Source organism: Scyliorhinus torazame, chromosome 9 (genome assembly GCF_047496885.1).
Source record: "Scyliorhinus torazame isolate Kashiwa2021f chromosome 9, sScyTor2.1, whole genome shotgun sequence".
NCBI classification, from domain to species: Eukaryota; Metazoa; Chordata; class Chondrichthyes; order Carcharhiniformes; family Scyliorhinidae; genus Scyliorhinus; species Scyliorhinus torazame.
In genome coordinates, this window is record NC_092715.1 from 141,026,628 (window position 1) to 141,049,399 (window position 22,772).

A 22,772-nucleotide genomic window follows, 5' to 3' on the forward strand; every position below is an offset into this window, starting at 1 on the left:
AATTCTCCCTCCGTGTACCCGAACAGGTGCCGAAATGTGGCGACTAGGGGATTTTCACAGTAACTTCATTGCGGTGTTAATGAAAGCCTACTTGTGACAATAAAGATTATTAAAATTATTACAGTTCCAATTTAGGATGGTGAATTATTTGGGAGGGGAATTTCCAGGTGGTGGTGTTCCCAGGTATCTGCTGCCCTTGTCCTTCTAGATGGTAGCAGTCATGGGTTTGGTGGGTGCTGCCTAAGGAGCCTTGGTGAGTTCATGCAGTGCATCTTGTATATGTACACACGGCTGCCACTGTTCAGTGGTGGAGGAATTGAATGTTTGTGGAATAATCAATCAAGCAGGCTGCTTTGTCCTGGATGGTGTCGAGCTTCTTGAATGTTGTTGGAGCTGCGCTCATCCAGAGAAGTGGAGAGTATTCCATTACACTCCTGACATGTGTCTTGGTGGACAGGCTTTGGAGAGTCATAGGCTGAATTACTCGCCGCAAGATTCCTAACCTCTGACCTGGTCTTGTATCCATAATATTTATATGTCTAGTCCAGTTCAGTTTCTGGTCGATGGTGAACCAGGCTACAGCAGTTCAAGCAAAGCAGCTCCGCAACACCTTTTCAATTAGGGATCGGTAATAAATGCTGGCTGAGCCAACCATGCCCACATTCCATGAATGAATAAGTTAACTTTTTTAATAGTATTAACAGTATTCCAAGTGGGGGTTCCAGGAACATGCTCTTCCATAATATATTGGAATTGTACAATCAAAATTATAACTCCTGTTAACTTTACTTTTTTTTTGACATCATGGAAGAGAAATTTCTCTTGAAAATTATGCATTTTTGTCAATCCATGTGATTATTTACAATGCACGTAGGGCAGCATGACGACGCAATGGTTAGCACTGCTGCCTACGGCGCTGAGGACGCGGGTTCGATCCCGGTCCTGGGTCACTGTACATGTGGTGTTTGCACATTCTCCCTGTGTTTGCGTGGGTTTCACCCCCACAACCGAAAGATGTGCAGGGTAGGTGAATTGGCCACAATAAATTGCTCCTGAATTGGGAAAAAAATAATTCAGTACTCTAAAAAATTTTTTTAAATGCAATGCATGTTCAGTCAGACACTTGGGATTAAAAAAGACAGAAGACATTTTACTGCAAGAGTTCAATCTCTCATCCACGATATTTCACAAAATTGCACATGGCCAATTGCAGCAAACATATTGAATTATTTTTTTCCCAAGTATTATTGCACCAGTAAATAAAACAATGATTAATAAACACAGACATTTCAAGAGCATGAATATTAACAGGTATTAGTTTGTTTTAATTATTCTTCATTCACTTACCCAACATCGGCACCCCCACATGCAAGGGAACAAATGGCTCCGGGTAATTTGTTATCTTCTAAAACCTGGGCAACAATTCTGCAAAGGGGGAAAGTAAATTATGATTTGAAAGTTATGCAAGGCTAATAACAAAAAACCAGGATTTCAGGATTAAAAGCACCAATAAATATCAAATTTACTTTGTGCACTTTACAGGAATTTTATTAAAAAATATTAGGAATAGTCCTTTAAAACCGAACACACAAAACACCCAATGTTACACTTGACCACCAAGTATTTAAATATGCTTTTGGTGATTGGGTCAAAAGGGGAATTCTGTGATGAGCAGAAGTGGTGCATTTTTTTGCAACTTAAATTGAAATTTAAACTGAAGTTTTAAACTTGAATAATCGGTATGTCAATTAGCTATTAAACGTCAGTCCACTGCCAGCAGATCAGTGGCCAAGTGTCAGACACTGTATGACTGGGGCTAACAAATGTTTGAAAGATGAAACTCATAAGAATAGAACAGAATGAACTGGAAATGGAGTGAAGCTTCTCTAGTTATTGGGCAAATTCAAGAAAGCTAATTGAAAGAGAGTTGTTTTTCTCCCCCCCCCATTCTCGCTAAGTGTTTTGAACAAATACTCAAACAAACTTAAAGCTAATTTAAAATTACACAAAGATGAAATAATCTTAACAATGTAGAAGTTATGAGAAATTTTCATTCTAGGTCCAGGTTCTAGAGGATTCCAACTCTAACTTGAAGTCTATATGCCGAAGGCTGAAGTGCTGATCCTCAGTGAGCAACTAGCAATGCCTCAAAGTATAAGAGAAAGATTAGTTTTATAGATGAGACATTACAGAAGACCAGACTGCCATTCAGAATAAGATAAGAGACTAGGTACATAGGAGGAGGTCGGGTCGATTAGAAAGTGGGTCAGAAACCATGCTCTGATACTGGGGCAGGAGCCATCACACACCATCTAGTACCCCGGCATGGAGCGAAGAAAGGGAAGGCAGTATACAATTTGTGGCATCAACTGGTTTGATTATTCTATCCACAGCTGGAATTCTCTGAAAATTTGACTCTTCATCATGTTGAATCATCATTTGAATCGAATCATCATGGTGCTTTGTGGGTGCATGGAACCCACATCTCAGATTGACACAATGCTAAAAGGAAAAATTGTTGTTACGTCTATGATAATGAATAACATATCCAGCAGAAAACCAGAGTGTTCATGCTAAACAGAGGGAAGGACCTACAGTCAGTATTTTCTGAAATACTGGGTTGGATTCTCCATTTGAGAGACTAAATGCTGACGCCGGGACTGAATTGCCAGCGTTCTAAGTTCACGAAAGTGGTGCAGGTCCCGGAGCGATTCAGATCCCGTTAATACACTAGCACCGTCGCCATGTGGAACCCATGCAATTCCAATGCATGCCGTCTCTCATCCTAGCCAAGAAGATGACACTGGTTGCACTGGAGCCCATCCCATCAATGAGTCGGCTGGGGCAGAGTGTACCCAGGGGGTGTGGTCTGGGGGAGCACCCATACATCCCATGACGCCAAGTACACACTAGGCAGTTAGCAGCGTGTGCAGCCGGATGGCTGCTTTGTAGGCTGCAGCAATGGTGGTCCGTGCCCGTCCACCCGGCCCACCTCCTGGCCGCTCCACACTACTCCTCCCCATCCCTGGCAGATGCCCCCCGGCCAGCAGCACAACTGTCAGTGCACTATAGTATAAAGGTGAGCCAGCTAGAGTGCAGACTTTGTTTGCACTGAGTGCTGAATTTGGGTGCATTTGAGTGCTATAGTGAGAGTTTGGTGACTGAGGGAGTTAGGTGAGGAGGGAGCAAGGTGCTCCTTTCATTTCATTTCCTACATTTCCTCAAGGAGCATGAAGGGAGCTGGGAGTTTACAGAGAGTGCAGCTGACTGGGAGCAGAGTCAGAGGGCGGAATTCCAGTTGGTCCACAGGGCAGCTATATTCTGTCAGGTAAGAGGGGATGGAGGCTAGGGCAGTTGCATGCTCCTCCTGTAGGATGTGGGTGGTGAGGGATACCACCGGTGTCCCCGCTGACTATACCTGCGGGAAGTGCACCCAACTCCAGCTCCTCAAAGACAGTGTTAGGAAACTGGAGCTGGAGCTGGAGGAACTTCGGATCATCCGGGAGGCAGAGGGGGTAATAGACAAGAGTTACAGGGAGATAACCACACCCAAGGTACAGGACAAGAGTAGCTGGGTTACAAAAAGAAAACGAACGGGCAGACAGTGCAGGGATCCCTTGTGGCCGTTCCCCTTCAAAACAAATATACCATTTTGGATGCTGTTGGGGGGGGGGGGGATGACCTACCAGTGGAAGGCCCTAGCTGCCAGGTCTCTCGCACTGAGTCTGGTTCTGGGGCTCAGAAGGGAAGGGGGGAGAATAGAAAAGCAATAGTGATAGGAGACTCAATGGTTAGGGGAATAGATAGGAGATTCTGTGGTCGCAAGCGAGACTCCCGGAAGGTATGTTGCCTCCCGGGTGCCAGGGATGTCTCGAATCGTGTCTTCAGGATCCTTAAGGGGGAGGGGGAGCAGCCAGAAGTCGTGGTGCACATTGGTACCAACGACGTAGGTAGGAAAAGGGGTGTGGATGTAATAAACGAGTTTAGGGAGTTAGGTTGGAAGTTAAAAGCCAGGATAGACAGAGTTGTCATCTCTGATTTGTTGCCGGTGCCACGTGATAGCGAGGCTAGGAATAGGAAGAGAGTACAGTTGAACACGTGGCTGCAGGAATGGTGGAGGGAGAGCTTCAGGTATTTGGATAGTGGGAGTGCATTCTGGGGAAGGTGGGACCTGTACAAGCAGGACGGGTTGCATCCGAACCAGAGGGGCACCAATATCCTGGGAGGGAGGTTTTCTAGTACTCTTCGGGAGGGTTTAAACTAATTTGGCAGGGGAATGGGAGCTGTATTTGTAGTCCAGCAACTAAGGTAGCCGATGTTCAGGACGCCAAAGCATATAGTGAGGCAGTGGGGAAGGTACAGTAAGAAGTCTTACAACACCAGGTTAAAGTCCAACAGGTTTGTTTCGAATCACTAGCTTTCGGAGCGCTGCTCCTTCCTCAGGTGAATGAAGAGGTATGTTCCAGAAACATATATATAGACAAATTCAAAGATGCCAGACAATGCTTGGAATGAGAGCATTAGCAGGTGATTAAACCTTTACAGATCCAGAGAGGTGTTTAACCCAGGTTAAAGAGGTGTGAATTGTGTCAAGCCAGGACAGTTGGTAGGATTTCGCAGGCCAGATGGTGGGGGATGAATGTAATGTGACATGAATCCCAGGTCCCGATTGAGGCCGCGCTCATGTGTGCGGAACTTGGCTAAGTTTCTGCTCGGCGATTCTGCGTTGTCGCGTGTCCAGCGCTCTGAAAGCTAGTGATTCAAAACAAACGTGTTGGACTTTAACCTGGTACTGTAAGACTTCTTACTGCCCTCACCCCAGCCCAACGCCGGCATCTCCACATAGTGGGGACGGTAACACTGACAAAGGAGAGTACTTGCAGGCACAGAGATGCCTGGTTATAGATGTTTCAATAAGATTAGGGAGGGTGGTAAAAGAGGTGGGGGGCTGCATTGTTAATTAGAGATAGTATAACAGCTGCAGAAAGGCAGTTCGAGGAGGATCTGCCAACTGAGGTAGTATGGGTTGAAGTCAGAAATAGGAAAGGAGCAGTCACCTTGTTGGGAGTTTTCTATAGGCCCCCCAATAGCAGCAAGGATGTGCAGGAACAGATTGGGAAACAGATTGTGGAAAGGTGCAGAAGTCACAGGGTAATAGTCATAGGTGACTTCAACTTCCCAAATATTGAGTGGAAACTCTTTAGATCAAATAGTTTGGATGGGGTCGTGTTTGTGCAGTGTGTCCAGGAAGCTTTTCTAACACAGTATGTAGATTGTCCGACCAGAGGGGAGGCCATATTGAATTTGGTACTTGGTAATGAACCAGGGCAAGTGATAGATTTGTTAGTGGGGGAGCATTTTGGAGATAGTGACCACAATTCTGTGACTTTCACTTTAGTAATGGAGAGGGATAGGTGCGTGCAGCAGGGCAAGGTTTACAATTGGGGGGAGGGTAAATACGATGCTGTATCTAAAAGTTATCCAATGAAGTGTATAAGTTGGGAACATAGGCTGTCAGGGAAGGACACAATTGAAATGTGGAACTTGTTCAAGGAACAGATACTACGTGTCCTTGATATGTATGTCCCTGTCAGGCAGGGAAGAGATGGTCGAGTGAGGAAACCATGTTTGACAAAAGAGGTTGAATGTCTTGTTAAGAGGAAGAAGGATACTTATGTAAGGCTGAGGAAACAAGGATCAGACAGGGCGCTGGAGGGATACAAGATAGCCAGGAGGGAACTGAAGAAAGGGATTAGGAGAGCTAAGAGAGGGCATGAAAAATCTTTGGCGGGTAGGATCAAGGAAAACCCCAAGGCCTTTTACACACATGTGAGAAATATGAGAATGACTAGAGCGAGGGTAGGTCCGATCAAGGACAGTAGTGGGAGATTGTGTATTGAGTCTGAAGAGATAGGAGAGGTATTGAACGAGTACTTTTCTTCAGTATTTACAAATGAGAGGGGCCATATTGTTGGAGAGGACAGTGTGAAACAGACTGGTAAGCTCAAGGAAATACTTGTTAGGAAGGAAGATGTGTTGGGCATTTTGAAAAACTTGAGGACAGACAAGTCCCCCGGGCCTATCGGGATATATCCAAGGATTCTATGGGAAGCAAGAGATGAAATTGCAGAGCCGTTGGCAATGATCTTTTCGTCCTCACTGTCAACAGGGGTGGTACCAGGGGATTGGAGAGTGGCGAATGTCGTGCCCCTGTTCAAAAAAGGGAATAGGGATAACCCTGGGAATTCCAGGCCATTTAGTCTTACTTCAGTGGTAGGCAAAGTAATGGAAAGGGTACTGAGGGATAGGATTTCTGAGCATCTGGAAAGACACTGCTTGATTAGGGATAGTCAGCACGGATTTGTGAGGGGTAGGTCTTGCCTCACAAGTCTTATTGAATTTTTTGAGGAGGTGACCAAGCACGTGGATGAAGGTAAAGCAGTGGATGTAGTGTACATGGATTTTAGTAAGGCATTTGATAAGGTTCCCCATGGTAGGCTCTGCAGAAAGTAAGGAGGCATGGGATAGTGGGATATTTGGCCAGTTGGATAACGAACTGGCTAACCGATAGAAGTCAGAGAGTGGTGGTGGATGGCAAATATTCAGCCTGGAGCCCAGTTACCAGTGGCGTACCGCAGGGATCAGTTCTGGGTCCTCTGCTGTTTGTGATTTTCATTAATGACTTGGATGAGGGAGTTGAAGGGTGGGTCAGTAAATTTGCAGACGATACGAAGATTGGTGGAGTTGTGGATAATAAGGAGGGCTGTTGTCGGCTGCAAAGAGACATAGATAGGATGCAGAGCTGGGCTGAGAAGTGGCAGATGGAGTTTAACCCTGAAAAGTGTATGGTTGTCCATTTTGGAAGGACAAATATGAATGCGGAATACAGGGTTAACGGTAGGGTTCTTGGCAATGTGGAGGAGCAGAGAGATCTTGGGGTCTATGTTCATAGATCTTTGAAAGTTGCCACTCAAGTGGATAGAGCTGTGAAGAAGTCCAATGGTGTGCTAGCATTCATTGGCAGAGGGATTGAATTTAAGAGCCGTGAGGTGATGATGCAGCTGTACAAAACCTTGGTAAGGCCACATTTGGAGTACTGTGCGCAGTTCTGGTCGCCTCATTTTAGGAAGGATGTGGAAGCTTTGGAAAAGGTGCAAAGGAGATTTACCAGGATGTTGCCTGGAATGGAGAGTAGATCTTCTGAGGAAATGTTGAGGGTGCTCGGCCTTTTCTCATTAGAATGGAGAAGGATGAGGGGCGACTTGATAGAGGTTTATAAGATGATCAGGGGAATAGATAGAGAAGACAGTCAGAGACGTTTTCCCTGGGTGGAACAAACCATTACAAGGGGACTTAAATTTAAGGTGAATGGTGGAAGATATAGGGGGGATGTCAGAGGTAGGTTCTTTACCCAGAGAGTAGTGGGGGCATGGAATCTACTGCCTGTGGAAGTAGTTGAGTCGGAAACATTAGGGACCTTCAAGCGGCTATTGGATAGGTACATGGATTACGGTAGAATGATGGGGTGTAGATTAATTTGTTCTTAATCTAGGACAAGGTTCGGCACAACAACGCATTCACGCCGCTGTCGACGGACCGGAGAACTCAATTTGGTTTGGTGCCTGGTGCCGGCCTCAATTTTCGGCTGACACGCGATTCTCTGCCTGATGGTGTTTCACGATTTTGGCTTCACTGGACAGGGAATCCCACCCACTATCTTTACCACATGCTAATGAAGAGGTGCAGGCAGAAATTAATCAGAACAATACATGACTTGGGTTAGTGCAAGATATTAGACGGAGTACCTCAACCAGTGGGATGAGTTTTGATGTAGAGGAAGCTTATACGGACTAGATTGTTCCTAGACAAACCAAACGCTGGGTAGAGATGTTGGCAGACAGAACTATCTCCCAACCATTTCCCTGCTCCAGTTGACAGGTTACCTCTAGGCATTCTCAATTTTGTTAGTCGTCACTTACATAGAACATATTATCTAGAAAAAGGGCCAAGTCCACACATTACACAAGAAAATAATTTACCAGTTCAGGTAGTAGTAACCTATTCTTGCTGGAAAACAGTAAAGCATTAATTGTCAGTAGAAAAAAGTACTTACTGTGTAACTGCTACACTGGTCAGAGGAGTCGTAGGAGCTCCTTTCCTGGGAACATAAAGTACATAGAATCACCAATTAATGAACCACAAGGAGGCCATTTGGGCTGCTATCACTTCCATGCCTAATCGGATTTTCCAGATCTTGATCTGTAGACTTGCAGGTTATGCACTTCAATATACTGGCAATTTGTGGCAGCATGGTAGCCTTGTGGATAGCACAATTGCTTCACAGCTCCAGGGTCCCAGGTTCGATTCCAGCTTGGGTCACTGTCTGTGCAGAATCTGCACATCCTCCCAGTGTGTGTGTGGGTTTCCTCCGGGTGCTCCTGTTTCCTCCCACAGTCCAAAGATGTGCGGGTTAGGTGGATTGGCCATGATAAATTGCCCTTAGTGTCCAAAATTGCCCTTAGTGTTGGGTGGGGTTACTGGGTTATGGGGATAGGGTGGAGGTGTTGACCTTGGGTAGGGTGCTCTTTCCAAGAGCCAGTGCAGACTCGATGTGCCGAATGGCCTCCTTCTGCACTGTAAATTCTATGATAATTCTATGATATACAAGCACTTTAAGTGGGATGAGGGTTTCTACCTCCACCACCCTGTCAGACAGTGGGTTCCAGACTACCACTACCTTCTGGACAAAGAAACTTCTCCCAACTTCCCTCAAATCCTCTCAGTCTTTCCCTTCAAAGAAAACAATCAAAGCTTATCAAATCTTTCCTCATAGCTAAACTGTTGCCATTCCTGGCAACAACCTCATAAATCTGTATCCTATTTCCTATAACACTGTGACCAGTATTCTAGATGTGGCCTAACTCGTATTTTGCAGTTTCTAATGTTTGTAGGCAATAATCTCTGCTTTCTTAATTTTCTTATGACTGTTGAGTCATTATTAATAGAAGTGAAGTAAAAGAGTGGAACGGTGGCTAGAAAAGTAATATTTGTATAACTGTGACAAAAGATCACACAATGTCAAGTGTGCAAATTGGAGCTGAATGCCAATACAGGGAACAAACTATAATTTCTTAAGAGATCAACATCTAGATCTAGCAAGGGACATTATAATCTTGTGAACAGGAATAAAGCAAAGGAGAGCATTTGAGTTATATATGCAAAGGAGCTGGTAGAAAAGTGGTATTTTTGTGTAATCTGCAAACTTGGCAATAGTGCATTCACTTCCCTCATCCAAGTCATTAATATATATGGTTGGCGGGCTTCCGGTGGTGGCCGTATAAGTGGTCGCACAGAAGGTGGCTCCTGCCTGAGGACTGGATGTTTGGCCCTTTTTGCCTATTTAATGGCTGCTATGCAGGTGAAAAAATGATATAGCAGAAGAATTAGATTCCTCCTCTGGTGTGAGATATCTAAAAGTTATCCAATGAAGACTGTGTCGAGTAAAGGGCTCTCTTCAGATTCAGAGGGCACGTGGCGAAGGAGGGGAAAATGTGGCGGAGGGACCTGTCATCGCCTGCTCAGTGGACGACTGAGAAATTGATAAAGTTCCTCATGACAGAATATAGAAAGCAAAAGCAGGCTTCCCCAGACGATCTGGCATAAGTGACTGAACCAATTTGGGCAGTTCTGGAAAGGGTGCAATAGTGGTTAGAGGCGCAGAATTCGTCGATCCAGAAGGTGGAGATGGTCTCCAATCATGAGGACCGGATTGCCTCCTTGAAGGCAGAGGTGATGATGATGGCAGAGGGGCAAGAAATGATGACGGCCAAGGTTGATGTCTATCACTCCAGGCCACAAAATCCTTTAATTGTGTGCTTGATCCCTGACTGGATCATGCCCCAAATCATTTAAGACAACCTGGTTGGCAAGGGAGCTGCTGGGGATCATGGAGCAGGTGGGGGTGGGATCCGTGGAGATTTAGACACCTGAGGGAGAAGGAGGTCTCCTTTTCTCACATGTGCACCAGTTTTACTCCCACATTGACTTTTTCATAGTGGGCAAGGCATTGCTCCCTGGGGTGATAAGGTCGGAAAACTCGGCAATTGTCATATCCGACCACACTCCGCACTATGTGGATTTGGGTTTGGGGGGGGGGGTGCGAGCGCACCTGTGGAGGTTGGGTGTGGCATTGTTGGCGGATAGGGGCGCATGTGAGAGGAAAGCCGCTGTTATAAGAACTTAGGTGGAGTTTAATAAGAGTAAGAAGGTTTCACCCTCCACTTTCTGGGAGACATTGGAGGCGGTGATTAGGGGGGAGCTTATCTTGATTTAGGTACATAAAGATAAGGCACAATGGATGGAGAGACAGGGACAGAGGCTATTCTGGCAGTGGACCGGCAATACTCGGCTACCAGAAGGAGGAATTGTTGATGGAGAGGAAGAAGCTCCAGATGGAGTTCAAAATGCTATCGACGGGGAAAGCGGTTGATCAGCTGTGTCATGTAGGAGGGGCGTTCTATGAGCATGGGGAGAAGTCCAGTAAGTTATTGGCTCACCATGACGAATGTGATATAAAATAGTTACTTTAGAGATACTAGTTAATGTAATGTAGAAATAAGCCACTTTGATTCTTGCAGTTAGGGACAAAGGAATTTGAGACCGCATGGAAAAAGCAGGAAGAGGTGTGTCTATGAGAGTGATGCTGCATTGCTAGGGGCCAGAGAAAGGGATTGGAAGTGAGCCAATCAGAATAGATTAAACAGGTCAGGAGGGACATAGGCTGACCTATGTCCGTCGAGTATGTGAAACTTGATACCATTTGAATTGATTTTGCAGAGATCCCTTTGTCTTTTAGTCAGTTGTTTTTCTGGGATGTAAGAGGCTGGATGTCCTTTTACATTTCTGTAAGATGATTAAGCTTGCAAGCTAAATAAATAACTTCTGTTTACGTGCGAATCCGTCTCAACTTTTATTGAGGCCAGACTGACAGAGAAAGAAATTTGGAGATCAACAACCAGACAGCATGCGGCCTCGAGGGAGATATTGCTAATTAAGGGCCCAGGGGGGTGGAGTGGTTTCTGATCCAAGAAGGGTAAATGGAGTGTTTGAGACCTTTAACCTCGTACAGGTCGGAGCCCGGGGTGGAGGTTCTGACATGATACAATTCCAGTAGTGGAAAAGGAGAAAGTGCAGGGGCGGGAGGCTCCGTTTGGGCTGGAGGACAGAGCTCGGACCACATCTACTAGTGATGTTCAACTGTTAGTTGCCCCAGGGGTGCTGCTGATCACATTGGCACAGGCTTCTATCTCTCTGATCCTGAAGGATAAGAATGCAGAGGTGTGGGTCATATTGGTCCATATAATTTATTGAATGTCAATGCAAATTATTGGCTAAGGTGCTGGCAATTCGCTTGGAAGAATGCTTGCCAGGGGTAGTGCTGAGAACCAGGCAAGGTTTGTCGGCCAATATAATGAGACTTTTGAAAGTGGCTATGTCACCGCTGTCAGGTTCGGAGTTGGAGGTAATAATATCCATGGACGCAGAGAAAGTGTTTGAACGGGTAATATGCGAGTACCCAGAGATACTGGGGCGGTTTAGGTTTGGACCTAGGTTCATTTTTTGGCACAGAACTAAAGGGTTTTGTGGTCTGGAGCGATTCTCCAAGCTTTGCCCACTATGAAAAAGGTCAATGTGGGAGTAAACCTGGTTGTATAATGCCCCCTCGGCAAGCGTTCGTACCAACGCATTAAAAGCTCGGGGTACTTTCGACTGTATAGGGGAGCATGGCAGGGGTGTCCACTTTTCCCGTTACCTTTTGCATGGGCAATTGAACCGCTGGCTATTGCACCAAGGCTGTCAACCGAGTGGAAGTGTATAGAGAGGGAAGATATGGAGCATTGAGTGTCCCTAAACTTAGATGACTTGCTATTGTATGGAACAGACCCTTTCTCCAGTGTAGGAAAGACTATGGAGTTGTTAGGGCGGCATGGTAGCACAGTGGTTAGCACTGTTGCTTTACAGCGCCAGGGTCCCAGGTTCAATTCCCGGTTTGTGTCACTGCCTGTGCGGGAGTCTGCACGTTCTCCTCGTGTCTGTGTGGGTTTCCTCCGGGTCTCCGGTTTCCTCCCTAAAGTCCCGAAAGACGTGCTGTTAGGTAATTAGTGTGGTGATATTTGAGGTATCGAATGAGCCAGAGCTGCAGGAGGGGAAAAGGGCTGATGTATTGGGCTTTGCATCCCTGACAGCCCGGAGGAGGATTTGGCGAGTGCCAGAGCCGCCTCAACAACTTGGGTAGGGGATGTATTGGAATTTTTACAACTGGAAAGAATTAAATACGCCATTAGGGGATTGGAGGAGGGGTTCTATTCGTGGTGGAGGCATCAGCAAATTGGGGGGGGGGGGGGGGGGGGGGGGGCGGGGGGTTATTTGTTTATTATGAAAATTGTATAAAGTTGAATGAGTGTTGTGTATATTGTAAATTGGAAAATATCCTGAATGAAAATTTTTTTAAATATCAATATATATTGTGATAAATGTGGCCCCAGCACAAATCCCTCTGGTACTCCACTAGTTACAGGTTGCCATCCTGAAAATGCTCCTCTCAACCCAACTATCTGTCTATCAGCTAGCCAATCATCTATCCATGCTAATACACTACTCCCAACACCTTAGGCTCTTCAACGTATTAGGTAGCCTTTTGTGTGGTACCTTATCAAATGCCTTTTGGAAATCCAAGTATATTACATCTACCGGTTCCCCATCATCTATCCTGCTTGTTACCACCTCAAAAAAATCCAATAAATCGGTCAGGTACGATTTCCCCTGATCGATGCAAATTATCTCAGAGACCAGGCTTTACTGTGGACTTCAATTTTACTCCACCATCAAGCAGACTGTACCGAGCCCTTAACCGTCAGAAAAAGGAGATGGAAGGGGGAAAACCATCGGACAATGAGCCAATCACTCTTGGCTGCATTAAAAAAAGTCAAGACTCTGACCCACATACTCCTGTATGCTTCATCCGATGCCTGTGTCTATGTATTTACATTGTGTATTTAGGTATGCCCTATAATTTTTTTAATATACGGAATGACCAGTCTGAACTGTACGCAGAACAATACTTTTCACTGTACCTCGGTACACATGACAAACAAATCCACAAAACTATCCTCTCCCAAGCAAACTTCCCTAAACCAAGTTATGCATCCAAACATACATTCACATAATGAGAACAAATGCATTCGTGTAAAAAGCAGAATTACTATAGCTCGGACCACCTACCTCCAAAAATAACTCACCAAAGGCAACAGTTTCCACAGACAAGTGCAAGGGCATTATTCCACCCATAAACAGCAACTGGAAAGTTAAATGCAGTGATGATTCCTACTAGACCAAGCGGATTCCATTGTTCAATTAGAGCATGTCCAGGACCTTGGAAAGATTTTATGGAAGGCAAATGTCAACTAAATACATTCTCAATTTTCTTTCACAAACTGCAAGTAGTAAATGCATAGGGATAGAATCATAGATTATCATAGAATTTACAGTGCAGAAGGAAGCCATTCAGCCCATCGAGTCTGCACCGGCTCTTGGAAAGAGCACCCTACCCAAGGTCAACACCTCCACCCTATCCCCATAACCCAGTAACCCCACCCAACACTAAGGGCAATTTTGGACACTAAGGGCAATTTATCATGGCCAATCCACCTAACCTGCACATCTTTGGACTGTGGGAGGAAACCGGAGCACCCGGAGGAAACCCACGCACACACGGGGAGGATGTGCAGACTCCGCACAGACAGTGACCCAAGCCGGAATCGAACCTGGGATCCTGGAGCTGTGAAGCAATTGTGCTATCCACCATGCTACCGTGCTGCCCTTTCCCCAATTCCTGTGGATTACATCATTTCTCTGGGATTATCGAATGGGAGACTAGTTGCTGTCGTAACTATCTGACGTGGTGTACATTCCACACCAACTATTCAAATCTACTGCACCATGACTTTCTCTTCCTCTGACGCGACCAACTCCATAATAGTTATTTTCTGTACAAGACTGCCGATAAAATGCTGGATTAAACTAGGATTCTGAGATTTGTTGTTTAAAAATAAAAACAATTAAATGTGTTTCTGAAAAGTGATTGGGTCGAGGGATAGTAGGTGAAAGTACAGAGCTCTGAAAAAGGAAAGGCTTGGAGTATAGTATTTTCCTTATTCTAAACAGGTTTGCTCTGAAAGCTAGTGATTCCAAACAAACTTGTTGGACTTTAACCTGGTGTTATAAGACTTCTTACTGTGCCCACCCCAGTCCAATGCCGGTATCTCCCCAACATAAAAAAAAGACAACCAGAAGGGGCGCCACAGTGGTTAGCAGCAACCCAGGTTCAATTCTGGTCTTGGGCAATGTCAGTATGGTGTTTGCAGTTTCTCCCAGTGTCTGCAGGGCTTCCTCCCACAGTGCAAAGATGTGCAGCTTAGGTGGATTGGTCATGTTAAAATTGTCCCTTAGTGTCCAAAGATGTGCAGGTTAGGCAGGGTTACTGCGATAGGTTGGGGGAGTGGGCCTAGGTAGGGGCTCTTTCAGAGGGTTGGTGCAGACTCAATGGGCCAAATGGCCTCCTTCTGCACTGTAGGGATTCTATGAGTCGTCAGAATATAATGTAAATGGAATACTACCACTACCAAATATCTGAACTTGCTTTAATAGCAGCAGCAAATTAATGTGGAAAGAAGTTTCATCCAAGAGCTGACAGCATGGGAAATCCATTTCTTTCTTTTTTTTAAAATAATTTTTATTGAAGTTTTCACAAAATATCAACATCAAAATGAAAAAGGAACCCAACAGGATTAAATACAAAACAAAATAAAACAACCCCCATGCCCCCCTCCCCCCGATACATAAATAATAATTTAACACCCCGCATTAACACATAGCAAACATAACAAATATATACACCCCCTCAGATCCCCCAGTGTAGACCAACAAAAATAAAATAGAACCCCCCCCCCCCGGGTTGCTGCTGCTGTTGACCATTGTCTACCGGTCTGCCAGGAAGTCGAAGAACGGTTGCCACCGCCTGAAAAACCCCTGCACCGATCCCCTGAAGGCAAATTTCACCCCCTCCAATTTAATAAACCCCGCCATATCGTTGATCCAGGATTCCACGCTTGGGGCCTCGCATTCTTCCACTGAAGAAGAATCCTTCGCCGGGCTGTCAGAGACGCAATGGCCAGAATACCGGCCTCTTTCGCCTCCTGCACTCCCGGTTCCCCTGCAATCCCAAATATTGCAAGCCCCCAGCCCGGTTTGACCCATAATCCTACCACCCTCGACACCGTCCTTGCTACGCCCTTCCAAAACTCCCCCAGCGCTGGGCACGCCCAGAACATATGGGTGTGGTTTGCCAGGCTCCCTGAGCACCTAACACACCTGTCCTCACCCCCAAAAAACCGGCTCATCCTTGTTCCGGTCATGTGTGCCCTGTGCAGCACCTTAAACTGTATGAGGCTGAGGCTCGCGCACAAAGAGGAAGAGTTCACCCTCCCAAGGGCACCTGCCCACGTCCCCTCCTCGATCTCCTCCCCCAACTCCTCCTCCCACTTACCTTTCCACCACCGAGGCCTCCTCCTCCTCTTGCATCACCTGGTAAGTGCCGAGATCTTCCCCCCCCTCCTCCCCGAGAGCACCCTGTCCTGTACCGTGCGTGGCAGCAGCAGCGGGAATTCCACCACTTGCTGCCTGGCAAACGCCCTTGCCTATAGATACCTAAAGGTGTTCCCGGGGGGAGCCCATACTTCTCCTCCAGCTCACTCAGGCTCGCAAACTTCCCATCCACAAACAGGTCCCCAACCTTCTTATCCCTGCCCTGTGCCACCCCGAAAACCCTCCATCTATTCTCCCTGGGACAAACCGGTGGTTCCCCCGTATTGGGGTCCACACTGAGGCCCCCGCTTCGCCCCTGTGTCGCCTCCACTGCCCCCAGATTTTGAGGGTAGCCTCCACTACCGGGCTCGCGGTATACCTCATTGGAGGGAGCGGTAGCGGCGCCGTTGCCAGCGCCCCCAGACTCGTACCCTCACAAGACGCCGTCTCCAGCCTCTTCCATGCCGCCCCCTCCCCCTCCATCACCACTTGCGCACCATCGCCACATTGGCGGCCCAGTAGTACCCACAGAGGTTGGTCAGTGCCAGCACCCCCCCCATCCCTACTCCGCTCCAGGAACACCCTTCTCACCCTCGGAGTCCCTCGCGCCCATACAAACCCCGTTATGCTCCTGTTGACCCGCCTAAAGAAGGCCTTCGGGATAAACACGGGGAGGCACTGGAACAGGAACAAAAACCTTGGGAGCACCTTCATCTTCATTGACTGCACCCTACCCGCCAGGGACAGCGGCAACGCGTCCCACCTCTTAAACTCCTCCTCCATTTGTTCCGCTAGCCTCGTGAAATTAAGTCTATGCAGGGCCCCCCAGCTCCTGGCCACCTGGACCCCCAAATACCTGAAGCTCCTCTCCACCCTTTTTAGTGGGAGCTCACCAATCCCCCTCCCCTGGTCCCCTAGGTGAACCACGAACAACTCACTCTTCCCCATGTTGAGCTTGTACCCTGAGAAATCCCCGAACTCCCTGAGGATCATCATTACCTCCGGCATTCCCCCCCCACCGGGTCCGCCACATATAGCAGCAAGTCGTCCGCATAGAGCGACACCTTATGCTCCTCCCCACCCCGCACCAACCCCCTCCATTTCCTCGACTCCCTCAGTGCCATAGCCAGGGGGGAAATCCATTTCTGTAGACCACAATCACACAGAAAAGTAAATAGTAATTTTAGTTGCTCCAATGAAAGGTTATCGACCTGAAATATTAACTGTTTCTCTCCACAGATGTCACTGACCTGCTGAGTATTTTCAGCATTTCCCCGAGTTTGCTAAATCTAACTACCCACCATAAGTTTGACTTTCACATTTGTTTGAAGGAATTGCTGATAACAGCATCAGTGGGGAACTTTTAAGGCACATTTAAAACACAGTGGTCACAAATGTACAATATATTACTATCAGTCAATTCAGTCTTAATTAATCAAGTGAAAACAATTTTGCATGTTGTCTCAATTAGTGTAGATGCTGTTACTTTCTTGTTACACGTCACCCCCTCTAGGTATGAAGATCATTATAAAAATATTTGCATTTGGTGGAGGTACTGTCAAAGTTAGCAACGCCTCCACCAAAGTCAGTCCAATTTTGCAATTGTTACCTGATAATCATGCTGGATACTTATGTTCAAACATTTTGTGCCCTTGGATAACTAATCAGACAAAGGAACGGCTGTAGAAATAGGCTTTCGCAATAACCCAGTAATCAGAATCATTAGGATTGGCTGACATCAAACATACAGAAGCTACCATAGAACAGAAACTAAAGTGAGAGATAATACTCCAGTCTTTACTGTTTCCCAGAGATTGTTATTTCTCTTGCATAGTTTCCTCTGCATTCACAACTGCAGCTTCCAGACCATTGTATTTACCATATTTTAAAAAAGATAACAATACCGAATGTACTAATAGCAGTGAAGGCAGAACATATTGCTTTACTTACGTTCAGATGGGAGCACAGGCCCTCCAAGCATTCGAGACAGTCCAACTGCAAAGTCACAGACATCAATATATTCCTGAACCTCTCCTACACCTTCAACTGAAATTTTCCCCATCTCCAAAGAAACCTTAAAAGTAAACACACACAAAAACATTAATTAGGAAATTTGAATACAGAAGGGGCGAACTCGAAAATAGAGTTTACTTTTCGAGTACGTATGACTTCTTCAGAGCTAAAGATAAGCGGAATGTGGGGATGAGTGGAGGGGAGCCCTTAGTTAAGGAAAAAGCTTGAGGTACCTAGGCATTCAAGTGGCACGGGAATGGGACCGGCTGCATAAATTAAATCTGGCCGCGCTAGTAGACCAAATGAAGGACGATTTTCGGAGATGGGACGCGCTCCCGTTGTCATTAGCTGGGAGGTGCAGACGGTGACGATGACGGTCCTCCCGAGATTCCTGTTCGTGTTTCAATGTCTCCCCATCTTTATTCCGCGGTCCTTTTTTAAAAAGGTCAACAAAGTGATCTCTGGCTTTGTTTGGGCGGGCAAGACCCGCGGGTAAGGAAGGTAATGCTTGAGCGGAGTTGGGGAGAGGGCGGGCTGGCGCTGCCAAATTTTAGTAACTATTACTGGGTGGCAAATATAGCCATGATCAGGAAGTGGGTGGTGGGGGAGGGGTTGGCATGGGAGCGTATGGAGGCACCAGTTTGGGGGCGTTGGTAACTGCGCCTCTGCCGTTCCCGCCGGCATGGAACTCCACCAGCCCCGTGGTGGTGGGGGGCTCTGAGAGCCTGGGGACAATGGAGGAGACATGTGGGAGCAGATGAAGCATCGGTCTGGTCCCCAATCTGTAACCACCGGTTTGCCCCGGGAAGTATGGATGGGGGGTTCCGGATATGGCGGAGGGCAGGGATTGAGAGGATGGGGGATATGTTTATAGAGGGGAGCTTTCTGAGTATGAGGGCTCTGGAGGAGAAGTTTGGGTTGGCGAGGGGAAACAAATTCAGGTATCTGCAGGTGCGGGACTTCCTACGTAAACAGGTGTCAACCTTCCCGCTCCTACCGCTAAGGGGATTCAGGACAGGTAGTTTCCAGAGGGTGGGTAAGAGAAGGGAGCGTCTCGTACATTTACAAGGAACTTATGGGGTCAGCGGGGACGCAGGCCGATGAGCTAAAGCGCAAGTGGAGGAGGAGCTGGGAGGATAGATAGAGGATGGTCTATGGGCGGACACGTTGAGTAGAGTCAACGCATCCGCAACATGTGCCAGGCTCAGCCTGATACAATTTAAGGTCGTTCATCGGGCCACATGACAGTGGCCCGGATGAGCAGATTCTTTGGGGGTGGAAGACAGGAGCGCAAAATGTGCAGGGGGACCAGAGAACCATGTCCATATGTTCTGGGCATGTCCGAAGCTTAGGTGATTTTGGCAGGGGTTTGTAGATGTCATCTCCACGGTGTTAAAAACAAGGGTGAGTGCTGAGTCCAGAGGTGGCGATTTTCGGGTGTGTTGGAAGACCCGGGAATCCAGGAGGAGAAAGAGGCAGACGTTCTGGTCTTTGCTTCCCTGGTAGCCCAGAAACGGATACTATTAGCTTGGAGGGACTCAAAGCCCCCGAAGTCGGAGACTGGCTATCAGACGTGGCTAGCTTTCTCTGTTTGGAGAAAATCAAGTTTTCCTTGAGGGGGTCACTGTTAGGGTTCGCCAGGAGATGGCAACCGTTCGTCGACTTCTTCGCGGAAAGTTAATCGTCAGCAGAAGGGGGGGGGGGGGGGGGGGTTAGTTTAGCTTAGAGTAGGGCGTTAATAAAGGTGGGACCTGTAAGGGAGGGAGACGGCTTTTGCACTATGTTTATAGTTTCATGTACAATGTTTATTGTGTTGTGTTATATTACCAAAAAATACCTCAATAAAATATTTATTTTTTAAAAAAATTAAATAATAAGGAAAACAATACAGGATATTACATTAAACATGAAAATCTCATAGTAAAAATACATACCAGGTTGCCCAGCACTTTAAGTTTCTTTCTCAAAGCATCTCCAATTTGCCTCACTATTTCTCCTCTTTTTGGTGCTGGAATCTGGACAAGATAAAAAGAAAGCTTTTTCATCCTCTATCCATTGGGCTTGCGTTTCAAATATTAAAGAGAGATTAAAATGAATAAAAATGTTTAAAGAGGTCAGTTAAGACTGTAGCAAAGCAATGGTAAAAACAAATATTCACCACATGCAATCGGATAGATGGAAGGAGGACGACAGATTTTGTATTCAGCATTACTTGAATTATCAACTTGGTTTCTGATTATCTTTCAATGACCTTCAAGTTGCTAATGCAAAATATATTGAAAGAAAATGTTTGAATACGGTTGCAAAATTCTTGCTTGGACCAGTCTTAGCAGATAAAGCCAATTCCCCATCATCACCCCACAACTTTTCATTGTTGTTTAAAATGTTTCCACATCAAGCAATGCTGCTCTAATACAATTAGAGTTGGTTAAATCAGGAACTACAACTATTGAAAACAATAGCGGGACTACTAGGGTGTTGCAACAGTTCAGAACACTATCGTTCGTGAAGAGCCTTGTACCCAGATGAACTATTTTGAGAAACCGTCTAATATGCTCGATCATTTATTCTAGAACTCATGTCTAAATCTCAGGAGAATTGACACTTTCCCTGCAATTACCCACCTTGGTCATCATAATCCAGTTCGTCATTAGTATTAAATCACCATTAAATTGACAAACTCACTTTCAAGTTGGTGATAAGAGGTAGAATATTTCACATTAACACATTAACTTTGCAGTTAAAGGTTAAAAGAGTAACTATGTGGATTTTGAATATTGAACTGGAGCCCTGTCCATTAGTTGCCATATTTGGGATGTTGGACTCGCCGGGGCTGCAGGCAGGTTCGGATGTTGTTGCCTTTGCCTTGTTGATTACCCAGAGGCGGGTTCTGCATCTCAGTACGGTTGGGAGACTTGATGGAGTTTTTGTACCAAGAGAGGGTTAAGTACACCATGAGGGGTTCGGTCATGGTACTCTAGCGGAAGTGGCAGCCTTTCATAGTTTATTTTGAGGAACTGATCACCGTCAGGTGTTGGCGGGGTGTGTGCGTTAATATTACTTTTAAACTATGGCCCAGATTTTTGCCAATACAGTGAGGCTCTCCGTCATGGTGAAAATCCCAGATTCAAAGTCACACTCCCAAACCCGGTATTTCCCATCTCCATGGGTTGAGGCTGGTATGTGGGCTGGTCGGCCAGGACAATTTTCATTGCCTCCATTGATTCTTGCACCAGGTACAAGGAAGAAATTAGTGCTTCAAAATGGTGCATGTTCATTCGTTTGAGAAAGCCTAGGAGGACAGGCATGTACCCGCTCATATAAAGGCAGCAGAAGCCAGAGAAGCTTCAGCACAGAGTGAGGGCCGAGAGTCAATGATCAGAAGGAAGAGGCAGCAGCATGGACACCAGGAAGGAGAAGAGAGGACAACTGGATTCTACCCAGTAGGGAGGGTGTAAAGACTAAGGACACCATTACTCAGCATGTTGGAAAACCAGTGCCGGAGAAGACAAAGTTTGAACCACGATGTTGTGAGACATTTGTCAGATGAAAAAGCAACAAATGGAGCCACCATCCATCAACCCCCAAGGCCTGCCAGTGGCTGTTAATGTAACTGTAACATTAAAGTTCTGTGCCTCAAGCTCTTTCCAGAGTTGGTATATCACAGTCAATGGCACACAGATGCATTAATGTCCAGTTTCCTCATGTGGGGGACAAGGTTAGCTTCCCCCATGAATCGAGTCTGAGAAAGCCACCGCCTTTGCCCAAGTTGTGGGCATCCTTTAGGGGTAAGGCATCATTGTCTGCACTCATATTGCAATAAAGACCCAAACTCAGTCTGTGGACACATTCGCAAACCACAAGTCATTTCATTATCAATGTGCAGGTGGTTTCTGACCACAATACGGTGAATGCAACGTTCCGAGCCAGCGACCACAACTCCTTCAAACTGAGAAATTTGCAAGTTTCCAATCTATATAGTATAAAAGTGATCCCCTACAGTGCAGACTTTGTTTGCACTGAGTGCTGAATTTGGTGCATTTTTGAGTGCTATAGTAAGAGTTTGGTGACCGAGGGAGTTAGGTGAGGAGGGAGTAAGGTGCTCCTTTCACTTTGTTTCCGACATTTCCGCAAAGAGTGAGAAGAGAGCCAGGAGTTTACAGAAAGTGTAGCTGACTGGGAGCAGGGTCGGAGGGCGGAGATCTAGTTAGTCCACAGGGCAGCTATATTCTGTCAGGTAAGAGGGGATGGAGGCTAGGCCAGTTGCATGCTCCTCCTGTAGGATGTGGGTGGTGAGGGATACCACCGGTGTCCCCCGCTGACTATACCTGCGGGAAGTGCACCCAACTTCAGCTCCTCAAAGACCGTGTTAGGGAACTGGAGCTGAAGATGGATGAACTTCGGATCATCCGGGAGGCAGAGGGGGTGATTGAGAAGAGTTACAGGGAGGTAACCACACCCAAGGTACAGGACGAGAATAGCTGGGTTACAGTCAGGGGGAAAACAAACAAACAGGCAGACAGTGCAGGGATCCCTCGTGGCCGTTCCCCTTCAAAACAAGTATACCATTTTGGATGCTGTTGGGGGGGGGGGGGCGGGGGGGGGGGGGGGGGAAGGCCCTAGCGGCCAGGTCTCTGGCACTGAGTCTGGCTCTGGGGCTCAGAAGGGAAGGGGGGAGAATAGAAAAGCAATAGTTGTAGGATATTCAATGGTTAGGGGAATAGATAGGAGATTCTGTGGTCACGAGCGAGACTCCCGGAAGGTATGTTGCCTCCCGGGTGCCAGGGCCAGGGATGTCTCAAATCGTGTCTTCAGGATCCTTAAGGGGGAGGGGGAGCAGCCAGAAGTCGTGGTGCACATTGGTACCAACGACATAGGTAGGAAAAGGGGTGTGGAGGTAATAAACAAGTTTAGGGAGTTAGGCTGGAAGTTAAAAGCCAGGACAGACAGAGTTGTCATCTCTGGTTTGTTGCCGGTGCCACGTGATAGCGAGGCGAGGAATAGGGAGAGAGTGCAGTTGAACACGTGACTGCAGGAATGGTGTAGGAGGGAGGGCTTCAGGTATTTGGATAATTGGAGCGCATTCTGGGGAAGGTGGGACCTGTACAAGCAGGACG

At 46.6% G+C, this 22,772-nt stretch overlaps 1 protein-coding gene across 1 annotated transcript in view; it reads right to left on the bottom strand.

Annotated features, from left to right (window-relative positions):
• Positions 1-22,772, bottom strand: part of aldh7a1 (aldehyde dehydrogenase 7 family, member A1) — an 86,426-nt gene that overhangs the window by 39,152 nt on the left and 24,502 nt on the right. The window contains exons 4-8 of the mRNA XM_072516568.1: positions 19,590-19,670; positions 17,593-17,716; positions 13,299-13,431; positions 8,114-8,158; positions 1,348-1,425 (exon numbers count right to left, since the gene is read on the bottom strand). Of these exons, the coding sequence (XP_072372669.1) occupies positions 1,348-1,425; positions 8,114-8,158; positions 13,299-13,431; positions 17,593-17,716; positions 19,590-19,670 (461 nt within the window). The remainder of the gene's footprint in view (positions 1-1,347; positions 1,426-8,113; positions 8,159-13,298; positions 13,432-17,592; positions 17,717-19,589; positions 19,671-22,772) is intronic.